General features: G+C 41.0%; 1 protein-coding gene across 1 annotated transcript in view; it reads right to left on the bottom strand.

Moving 5' to 3' along the window:
* The window catches only part of LOC126263361 (neural-cadherin-like), a 454,211-nt gene that overhangs the window by 51,651 nt on the left and 390,526 nt on the right, over positions 1-12,034 (bottom strand). Inside the window, exon 21 of the mRNA XM_049960451.1 lies at positions 10,094-10,335. Coding sequence (XP_049816408.1) covers positions 10,094-10,335 — 242 coding nt within the window. The remainder of the gene's footprint in view (positions 1-10,093; positions 10,336-12,034) is intronic.

Genomic DNA, 12,034 nt, shown 5'->3' with positions numbered 1-12,034 from the left:
ACGTTAATTTTAATGCACACAATGTGGTAGGGAATCTTACACAAGATGTCCTAGGAGTGGAACAGTTGAGAGCATTGTATCAAACATACCTCTTGATATGCTCTCCTTCCCCAGCAGATGTTGGTCTCCGGGGTATACCTGACAATGTGCTCTCCAGTAACAAATTCCTAAAGAATTCAGACTGCAGACTGAGAGGAGCCCAAACAAACAAAGGGTAACTAGATGCTGTATGCATAACTACTGTGCTTGAACCTCGTCACTATTTTCACCTAGCTGGTAATGTAGTCATTCCAAAATCTGCACACAACCTAAGTTCTAGTGAACTGAGGAAAGTGGCTCTGCAATCTGAGCCAGGTTAACTATTGAGACCCTCATGTTGCGTGTCATGAATGACAGAACATTACAAGCCATTTTATAAAGTCAGAAGAAGGGACAGATGTAAGGTGTTCAGGTATAGTGTAAAATGGTAGCCTCCATAAGAACATAAGAGATAAAATGCACACAGAACATACAGACCAAGTGACAACTAATGGCAGTAGGATACAGTCTTTCATCACCACAGAGTCATCACTGAGAAGAGTCAGTTTGTATATCTGTTTAAAGCACTGAGCTACTTTATAACAGTTCCTTTGCAATGTATGATCTGGAGCCAGTATCGTCTAATTTTTAGTAAGACACCTGGTTGTTGTACTACACCATGCTGCAGCACCTATGATGGAATGCTATGAAAATCTTCCATAACCTGTTCAATTTGATCAAGAACAAAGACACTTCTCCAACTTGTGACACAATGCAATATTCATGTCTCCCATAAAACCATATAAGAACAGTAAATATCCAAGTGGTTATCATGGTGTTGCTCTCAATAGCTACATAGAAAAGATATCAGAGCAGCGAGTAAGCTATCATCTTATCTGGGATCACAAATCTGGTGAGCTCCTTAGTTTGGTTCCAGAATTAGTTGAGGAGATATCATTCCATCACTGATAACCTGACATTCCTGGTGACATCTATACAGTAGGCTCTCCTATAAAAGCATATTTTTCAATGTTTGAAAGGATAATGACCCCATTGTGAGGGATATTAGTCTCAGAAATTTCCTTCAGTGGAACTTTCAAGTTCATTGTCTCTTCTTTGTCTGCTTATTCGCGTCGTGCCAAATTCTTAGATATTGATTCAGGGAAGATATGTTGGGATATTTTACAGATCATTTACTACAAACATGCATTGCAAATGTAAGACATTACTCTAAGTGCTAGAGAATCAGTGAGATTTTGAGGCCTTCTTTCTGATGGCACACTTTATCACTTACTATGTGTGAAGGGGATCTGGAAGCAAGGAAACAAGTGCAGAATGTATTTGAGCATATAGTCACAAGTGTTTGGAAGCAGACATTACGCAACTATTCCAGTTTTACAATGCTGTCATATGGCATTGGTTGGATTAATAATGATCACAGTCCAGCACAAACTTTGTATGTTAAGGTCACATATAATACATCACGAGGTTGTAACCATACAAGACCAAACTCATAGCCAGTGTTTGTGCTGACTAAAGCTAGTGAGCTCCCACTGTACATTCAACATCATTTCCTCATAGTGCATCATCAACATAGGTTATTGTCAGATTCACAAGATCAGATCTACAAGACTGCCCACATGAAATGGAACTATTCTGTATATTTATGAAACGCAGATCTAGTGGCCCTTTGTTGTTGTTGTGGTCTTCAGTCCTGAGACTGGTTTGATGCAGCTCTCCATGCTACTCTATCCTGTGCAAGCTTCTTCATCTCCCAGTACCTGCTGCAGCCTACATCTTCCGAATCTGCTTAGTGTATTCATCTCTTGGTCTCCCTCTATGATTTTTACCCTCCACGCTGCCCTCCAGTACCAAATTGGTGATCCCTTGATGCCTCAGAACATGTCCTACCAACCAATCCCTTCTTCTAGTCAAGTTGTGCAACAAACTCCTCTTCTCCCCAATTCTATTCAATACCTCCTCTTTAGTTATGTGATCTACCCATCTAATCTTCAGCATTCTTCTGCAGCACCACATTTCTAAAGCTTCTATTCTCTTCTTGTCCAAACTATTTATCATCCATGTTTCACTTCCATACATGGCTACACTTCATACAAATACTTTCAGAAACGACTTCCTGACACTTAAATCTATACTCAATGTTAACAAATTTCTCTTCCTCAGAAACGCTTTCCTTGCCATTGCCAGTCTACATTTTATATCCTCTCTACTTTGACCATCATCAGTTATTTTACTCCCCAAATAGCAAAACTCCTTTACTATTTTAAGTGTCTCATTTCCTAATCTAATCCCCTCAGCATCACCTGACTTAATTCGACTACATTCCATTATCCTCGTTTTGCTTTTGTTGATGTTCATCTTATATCCTCCTTTCAAGACACTATACATTCCGTTCAACTGCTCTTCCAAGTACTTTGCTGTCTCTGACAGAATTACAATGTCATCGGTGAACCTCAAAGTTTTTATTTCTTCTCCATGGATTTTAATACCTACTCCGAATTTTTCTTTTGTTTCCTTCACTGCTCAATATACAGATTGAATAACATCGGGGAGAGGCTACAACCCTGTCTCACTCCCTTCGCAATCACTGCTTCCCTTTCGTTCCCCTCGACTCTTATAACTGCCATCTGGTTTCTGTACAAATTGTAAATAGCCTTTCGCTCCCTGTATTTTACCCCTGCCACCTTCAGAATTTGAAAGAGAGTATTCCAATCAACATTGTCAAAAGCTTTCTCTAAGTCTACAAATGCTAGAATCGTAGGTTTGCCTTTCCTTAATCTTTTTTCTAAGATAAGTCGTAGGGTCAGTATTGCCTCACGTGTTCCTACATTTCTATGGAATCCAAACTGATCTTCCCCGAGGTCAGCTTCTACCAGTTTTACCATTCGTCGGTAAAGAATCGCATTAGTATTTTGCAGCTGTGACTTATTAAACTGATAGTTCGGTAATTTTCACATCTGTCAATACCTGCTTTCTTTGGGATTGGAATTATTATATTCTTCTTGAAGTCTGAGGGACTTTCACCTGTCTCATACATCTTGCTCACCAGATGGTAGAGTTTTGTTAGGCCTGGCTCTTCCATGGCTATCAGTAGTTCTAATGGAATGTTGTCTACTCCATGGGCCTTGTTTCGACTCAGGTCTTTCAGTTCTCTGTCAAACGCTTCACGCAGTATCATATCTCCCATTTCATCTTCATCTACCTCCTCTTCCATTTCTATAATATTGTCCTCAAGAACATTGCCCCTGTATAGACCCTCTATATACTCCTCCCACCTTTCTGCTTTCCCTTCTTGACTTAGAACTGGGTTTCCATCTGAGCTCTTGATATTCATGCAAGTGGTTCTCTTTTCTCCAAAGGTCTCTTTAATTTTCCTGTAGGCAGTATCTAACTTGCTCCTCGTGAGATAAGTCTCTACATCCTTACATTTGTCCTCTAGCCATCCCTGCTTAGCCTTTTGCACTTCCTGTCGATTTCATTTTTGAGACGTTTGTATTCCTTTTTGCCTGTTTCATTTACTGCATTTTTATATTTTCTCCTTTCATCAATTAAATTCAGTATCTCTTCTGTTACCCAAGGATTTCTACGAGCCCTCGTCTTTTTACCTACTTGATCCTCTGCTGCCTTCACTATTTCATTCCTCAAAGCTACCCATTCTTCTTCTATTGTATTTCTTTCCCCCATTCCTGTCAATAGTTCCCTTATGCTCTCCCTGAAACTCTGTACAACCTCTGGTTCTTTCAGTTTATCCAGGTCCCATCTCCTTAAATTCCCACCTTTTTGGCCGGCCAAAGTGGCCACGCGGTTCTGGCACTGCAGTCTGGAACCGCGAGACCGCTACGGTCGCAGGTTCAAATCCTGCCTCGGGCATGGATGTGTGTGATGTCCTTAGTTAGGTTTAACTAGTTCTAAGTTCTAGGGGACTAATGACCTCAGCAGTTGAGCCCCATAGTGCTCAGAGCCATTTGAACCAACCCACCTTTTTGCAGTTTCTTCAAGTTTTAATCTACAGTTCATAACCAATAGATTGTGGTCAGAGTCCACATCTGCCCCTGGAAATGTCTTACAATTTAAAACCTGGTTCCAAAATCTCTGCCTTACCATTATATAATCTATCTGAAACCTTTTAGTATCTCCAGGGTTGTTCCATGTATACAACCTTCTTTCATGATTCTTGAACCAAGTGTTAGCTATGATTAAGTTATGCTCTGTGCAAAATTCTACCAGGCGGCTTCCTCTTTCATTTCTTAGCCCCAATCCATATTCACCTACTATGTTTCCTTCTCTTCCTTCTCCTAGTGTTGAATTCCAGTCACCCATGACTATTATATTTTCGTCTCCCTTCACTACCTGAATAATTTCTTTTATCTCATCATACATTTCATCAATTTCTTCATCATTTGCAGAGCTAGTTGGCATATAAACTTGTACTACTGTAGTAGGCATGGGCTTCATGTCTATCTTGGCCACAATAATGCATTCACTATGCTGTTTGTAGTAGCTTATTAAACCTACTCCCGCATTACCCGTATTTTATTTTGTATTTATAACCCTGTATTCACCTGACCAAAAGTCTCGTTCCTCCTGCCACCGAACTTCACTAACGGCCCTTAGGTGGAACATATGAGTATTACACTTCCCTTCTAGAAATGGAACCACACACTTCCTACATAGTAAGGAGCTCAAATTATTAACATTTATGTTTTGTTACCGAAGACAATGAAACATGAAATACAGAAATTTATGGGCTTCAGATTCGAAACAACTGTGAGGTAATGTGTTATGTTTGTGATGGTTCTTCATGTGGTATAAAACAGACGGCTTCTGAACTTATGACATAAAAAATAGGGTAACACAACCCTCCAGTAACACACATTATCAATGAAAATGCTGCATCATGTTTCTAGTGCATGTGAGTGTGAGTGCACCAAGTGTGATGTCACCACATGTGTGTGCTTGAATCGACCCCAAACACTATCAGCGTGGTCCAACCACCAGAGGTCGCCTGTAGGATGCATGCACATGGCATGTCTCTGCCATACTTTCTGCCACTGACTCGCACATACATATGTGCAGAGCAGCTCTGACTGTCTCCTTCTATGTTCATCCAAATGTACTGCTCACATCAATTGTCCTGTCTTGTTACATGTTGATTCACAAAAGGCTTATTTCCATTATTGTTCATAGGTTTATGAATAAAGCCATATTTGTGTTACTAGGATCTGTTTTGTGTATTACTTTGTTGCTACATGACTGGTGATGATGATGGGGTGGTTTCTGCATGTGTAGTCTTTAAGTGCAGTTTCATAAAGCCAGTCAATATGGACACCATGCTGCCGGCCCTCACTCAACTGCTTAATTCAGCAGGAACCACTTTGTCAGCTTCCTTTAACAGAGAGGGTACCATTCCACTGGTCCATCCACCCACTTTTCCTCCACATGATGAGTAAGCCACAGATTGGGAAGTTTCCAAAAAATGACTCAGACAGCATTGTTTGCTTTCAGTGTGACAGACTCAAATTTGTCCAAAACCTTCTTGCTCTCATGGAGTCTCTAAAATGTATCAATTACTGTGTCTGCCTGCCCCTTTACAAGAACTGTGAACTCTTACTTTTGACACATGCACAGTTTACTGTCTAACTAGCATTGCAAACAAATGCATGTCATAGTGGTGCCACAAGAAATCAAACAAGTAATACAGGACCTGGGCAGCCAAACTTCACGGCCTCATTCATAGGTGTCAACTCATTACTGATTTCCGTAATGATTCTTATGCAGATTCTATGGTGCACAACACGATTATCTGTTTAACTCTGGACAAGGAAGTGCGCCAGAATGCTTTACTAAGTGACAACCCCTGTTGGCAAAGGTTTTGCAAATAGTACAATCTTCTGAAGTTTCTCAGGCAGCAGGGGACCAAATTAAAATGTGGGCAATACGGCAGTAGTGTCACAAGATGTGCCCACTAGGACAACTGATGGCTTGCAAATAGTACAATCTTCTGAAGTTTCTCAGGCAGCAGGGGACCAAATTAAAATGTGGGCAATATGGCAGTAGTGTCACAAGATGTGCCCACTAGGACAACTGATAGCTTGCACAAGGAAGCGGCAGTGGTGGTGGTAAACATGTGGGCCCAGCACCAAGCAGACCAAGGCTGGCCCAAGCAGCCTTGACCACCACAGCACCAGCATCAGCATTCTCTGTTACTGTCATCTCCTTTCTGTTTGGTCCAGCATGAATGTTCTGCATGCCCTAAGTGCTGGGCTACTTGTAATGCTTGCCAGAAGCAAGGCCACTTAGTGTCCACATTTCATTTGCTGAAGGTTGCCCAGGATATGGATATGGGCATAAACTTTGTGGCTCGAATGCTTGTGACTACTCCCAAGTTGTTTATTGAGTTACGTGTTGTTTGCCAAGTGCTCCAGCCACAGGCTGACACAGGTGCTGCAGTAATGTTATTGAATTCTCAAACCTATGTGAGTTTAGGCTCACTTCTGTTGAAGCGGATCACATGGAGGAGGTCAGTTGTAACAAACAGAACATTGTGCTGTTTGGACAATTTACGGCATCTTTCTTTTACAAAACAGTGGTTCATTCCATTACATTTTTGGTGGTTGCTGATGGTGTTGGGAACTTGTTCGGGATGGATGCATTTCAGGGAGCTGGATTTTCTATCACTGATGCAGTTCACCTTGTGTCTGATCAGGTACCATATTCTCAATATAAAATACTGTGTTAGGAGTTTTCAGACTTGTTTTCAGAAGGTATAGGGTATGTTTACAGATTTTCTGCTCATATTTCTTTGAAATCCATGGCTCAGTCTCACTTTTGTCATGCATGTTCCATTCCTATTGCCCTAAAAGATCAAGTGAAAAAAGAATTGCGCAGACTTCAATCTCTATGGGTGGTACAACCTGTTATGGCTAGTGAATGGTGGTCTCATCTGGTCATCTGGTTGGAGGTCATCAGGGGAACTTTGTCTCTGTGGCGACTTCAGGACCAGTCAACATGCAGTTGGTTGTGGATACATATCCTCTTCCACCCCAGGAGGAACTGTTGGTGAAAAGTTTGGTTCACCAGTGTTTTTCTAAAATTGATATGTCTGAATTGTATCTGCTATTTTCCAATCATTTTTAGAGCAACTGTTTACAGTGTAACCTCACAAAATCTCAGCTTTTTTCAACCTTCTGTTGTTTATTTGGTGTTTGAGGTCTTGTAGGATGGTTTTTGCCCTCTACCAGACCACTTCACTGTTATGTCTACACCCTGCCCCTAATCCATGAAGGAGCTTCCGACCTTCCTAGGTAAGATGGCCCACTACTATAAATTCCTGCTGGAGGTGGCCACATTGGCCCTCTCATTGCATGCCTTGTTATGCAAGAATGTACCTTTCTGCTGGAGCTGGGATTGTGAATATTTTTTTCAAATGTTGAAATCCAAACTACTCTTTGCCTCTTGTTTAGCTACATTCTCTGTGTACCTAAATTACTTGTTGCTTCTGCCTCTAAATCTCTCACTTTGGCCCAGCAGCATTACTCTCAGGTGGAGAGAGAAGCTCTTGCCATAGGCTATGCTCTCTGAAATTTTATGTTTTTTGTATGGCTCAAAGTTTCATCTTATTACTGACCATAAACCCTTGGTTTCCTTATTTAACTCCCCCACTTTCTTGCCTGACAAGGCAGCACACTGCTTCAAATTCTGGAAGCTGCTCTCGTCTCACTAGAATTATGAAACCCATTTTCAACCTACGTCTAAACATGCCAATATGGATGCCTTGTCACACCTTCCTGTGGGTCCTGATCCTGACTTTGACCATGAAGAAATCCTTTGCTTCCATCTGGGCACTGAAAAGCAGGCTGTGGTTGAGGGTTTCCCAATAACGAGCTCGAGCATAGTGCCTGGAGTTGCTGCTGACCATGTTCCCCACTAGGTGGTTTGGTCTGTTGAATAGGGCTAGCCAGATAAACCATGGGGTTGGGCTGCAGACCTTCTGTGGAATTATTTTTCCTTACAGTGTTGTCTCTATGCTCCCAGAGCAGTCATTTCTGCTGCATTACTGCGTGAGGTTCTACACCTTCTCCAGGGCAATTTGAACTGTTAGCTAGAAGACATGTTTTTTGGCCAGGGATTGATGGTGAAATTGCTGGTTTTGTCACAGCTTGTCAGCAGTGTGCCAGGTAACTCCCAGAGTGGGACTGTCCCCCTGGCCTGTTCCCCACCAACTATGCAAATGCATTTGTGTAGACTTTGCGGGTCCCTTCTTGAATTCCTATTGTCTCTTGGTTGTGGGTGCATTTTCCTGGTTCCCTTAGATTCTGCAGTATGCGTTGACCTCAACTGAGGTCACAATTCATACAATTTTTGACAGCTTTTCTGTTGAGGGATTGCCTTGTACCTTAGTTTCCAATAATGGGCCCCAGTTTGTTTCTCTAAGCTTTCAATTGTTTAGTTCCTGTCATGGTATTCATCATGTTACAGCTCCACCATTCCACTCTCAGTCAAATGACAATTCAAAATGACTCCTGCATATGTTCAAGTCTCAAATGATAAGGTCTTTTGTGGATTCTCCACTGGACGATGCCTTTCTCCATTTTCCGAACACTTGGATCACTTCATGCCTATGAGGCAGCAGAGCCCAGCTGAGATGCTTCATAGCCAGCAGCCATGCACACTCTTCCACCTTCTGCAGCCTAATCCACACCTGCCACAGTCAGGTTCATCCAGCTGCTTCATGACGGAACTGCTGGTGCAGGCATGAGGGTTTGGTCACACGCCCAAGTGGAACCAACCACTATTGTCCGCTGCTGGGGATTCCATCTTTGTGATGTCTCTACAGTTGATGAGCTAATGGCACGCTACTTTCATCAGTTGCACATGCACTTGCTGCCGGAAGCTATTAGTTCACGGGTGCAGACCCCGTCACCGCAACTCTACCTTCCGCCCCCTGCCCATCAGTGCCCACTGTGGAGGTGTCCACTGTGGAGGTGCCCCTGTCACATTGGCTGTCTCCTCCACATGTGGCACCGTGGGGTTCCAGCTTCTTGGCTCTGGTCTGGCTCCAGCCTCAGATCTGTTCTGGTCAGGCCACCTCCACTGGGCCCCTCATCATCATTACCTCAGTCAGCATCACCAGTTGGTCCAGCCCTGTTCCCTCCACAGTGGGATCTGCCTGCTGATGATCGATGCAGAGATGGCAATGTCATGCTCCTCTCCAGAGCTGCCATCAAGCACCACGTGGGACCAACACCCTCAGGTGCACCCACATCCCCATGCATTGAGGCTCTATGCTTTGGTGCCTGCCCAGCACGTTGTTCCACCCCTTCCATTGGCACTGGCTGCCACTGCTCTGCATACAATGGATGTGTCTCTCGTCAGGACACTGGCAGCTCCTCCATCACCTGGGTGCTTGCTTCAGCACTAACTGTCTCACTCTATGTTCATCCAGTTGTAATGCTGACATCAGTTGTTCTGTGTCTTGTTACATGTGGTTTCTAGAGAGGCTTATTTCCATTGCTGTTCAGAGGTTTATGAATAAAAATAATAAAGTCATATTTGTGTTATCTGTATCAGTTTCATGTTTTACTTGGTTACTACAGAAACCACTTTGGCAATCATAGTTTTACAAATCCAAGAAAATCTGTAATGTGAATGTAGTGGCAGTAAAACTACCACTACGGAAGTAAGAAGGTTTTCATCAGTGAGCTATGGTATGCTGACCTCAAAAAATGTCACACAAATTACATAATATTGAATCTAAGACAAAATGCTAGAGACATTTTGTTAGTACCGTAACAGCTGTCAAAAGCTCTTAATTTTCATATTTGTACTAAAACCTATGAAGTATAAAAATCGACTACAGAAAAACATAGCATGGTCCTGTAGTTACAGCTGAGAAGTACATGCAATCAGTCTCAGAAAATTAGTATGTTCATAGATGGAATTGTAGTACTGGATTACATGACAATCTTAAAAACTAAAATAAAATACTGTATCATTCAATGCCATAGTTCATCGGTAGCTTAAGCAATATCGAGATACGTAAATGGTAACTTACATAAGATAACAATAATACAAACAAAGAAGGCCACAACTGCATCTGTGCCCAGTTTTATTGTTAGTTCCTCTTGCAACATCTCGCAGTTTACACCACCATATTTTTTTGGACACACACAACTATAACGGAGATCAGGTTCCTGGTTTATACAAGTACCTCCATTCAGACAAGGCATATTCAAACATTCATTGTGGTCTATACAAGCATTTCCATCATGTGACAATATTCTGCCTTCACCACATCTGAAAGATTAGAGAAAAAATTATTCAAAACGTAGTACACTTTACAAGGCTACACAAATGAAAAATAAAGCTCTCATAATATTTGACTACTTACCAGAGACTCTGGTATTCCATAACAAATACAATTTGGGACTAGGATTAATAAAGTTTTGAAACTTTGCACTTCATGGGCTTGAAAGTACATAAAACAAAGTAAACAATTATCATCTTAAGATGATATTTATTTTGACAGCAAAGTAATAAAGCACAACTAAGGGACTTCACTCAAAATATAAGGTGCACTAACTACATATGCTCTTCTATATAGCATGATAAACTAGCATATCACTGACAAAGTCAAACCTTTTCATACTGACAAAATCATCTAATTTTTGCTGTTGACTGAAAGTTACTGTAAGCACATATTTCGGGTGTCACTCATTACACATTGTACAAGGATATTGTCTGAAACTTGTGGTGCTGTCAATCACAATTATTCTCATGCATATTTTCTGATTAATAGTCCAATGCATATAGTAATGATCAAATTAGTGACTAACGCAATTTACTTAGATTTGCTGATAAATACACTAAGCAGCAGCCCAATGATGATGGGAAAAAGGAGCAGCTAAATGTTGTGATAAAAATAGAATAAATAACTATGTTTTAAATAGCAAACGTTCCTTCACTGATGATCTATTGAAGGTGTGGAGAGAGAGAGAGAGAGAGAGAGAGGAAAAAAAAGAGAAGAAGAAGAAGAAGAAGAAGAAAAAGAAGAAGAAGAAGAAGGAACAAAATCGCTCATAGGAGGTTCACCATTCATGATGCTGCACTGATGCCAACATTAGGGTAATTATTCAGGAGAGTGGAATGAGACAAAATGTAGATTAATGTCTGCATGGTATTTGTGCTCAATCTAAAGGGATCATGATTAAATTACCAGGAAAGCTGATAATTTGTAAAAAGCTGTCATTTCCACATTTATATCCAATAAGGTTGCTTGTAACCTACTGGTTCTTTAATATTCATAAGACACTGATACTTATAAAGGCTGTAAGAAATGAGAACTCTTTTCAGTTAACACCATTACCTATCTTGCTGGAAATGAGTTTGTTGCAGTTTACACTAATCTCACAATGAGCCATGAGGTCATGCTGGTATCAGTGTCCACATCTAAATGCTGAATAGTATTCAATTTACTTTTTTAGCTACAGTCATGTTCACATACACAAATGAGGGCACCTCAGGCAACATTTTATTTTGATTGGCTTCATTTTCTTTATCTCTCTTACAATAGCACTGTTTTAAATGGCAGTTAAACAATCAACATTGCACCTTCCTAATGTAAGAAAAGGTCCAGGATGAAAATTACCCTTTTTGCATTAGAAACTGTAATTATGTTTCATCAAACAACAACAAAAAAAAACTGCATGTATCCTCAGATTGCAGACATCTGGAAATAATGATGGTAGTTGCAAGCAGATCTTATAAAACATATTTGACCTTGAAGAACTGGGAAATGTGTAAAACAATGTTGAAGCACTCTGTGAATTTCAAGAACCAGGACTGACAGTAATAGACAATCCTCTAATACCTGAAATAAGGAACCATTATGACATACTGTATCATCCATTTGCAAAACAGGAACACTTGCAAATTCATATTACCACAATGAAGCTATGGAAATGCTTAGGTTAGTGTTCACAGATGTTCAAATAAC

The sequence above is a fragment of the Schistocerca nitens genome, chromosome 6 (assembly GCF_023898315.1).
Source record: "Schistocerca nitens isolate TAMUIC-IGC-003100 chromosome 6, iqSchNite1.1, whole genome shotgun sequence".
Classification (NCBI taxonomy): domain Eukaryota; kingdom Metazoa; phylum Arthropoda; class Insecta; order Orthoptera; family Acrididae; genus Schistocerca; species Schistocerca nitens.
Note: the sequence above shows the minus strand (reverse complement) of the source record. Positions and strands in the feature narration are given on the sequence as shown.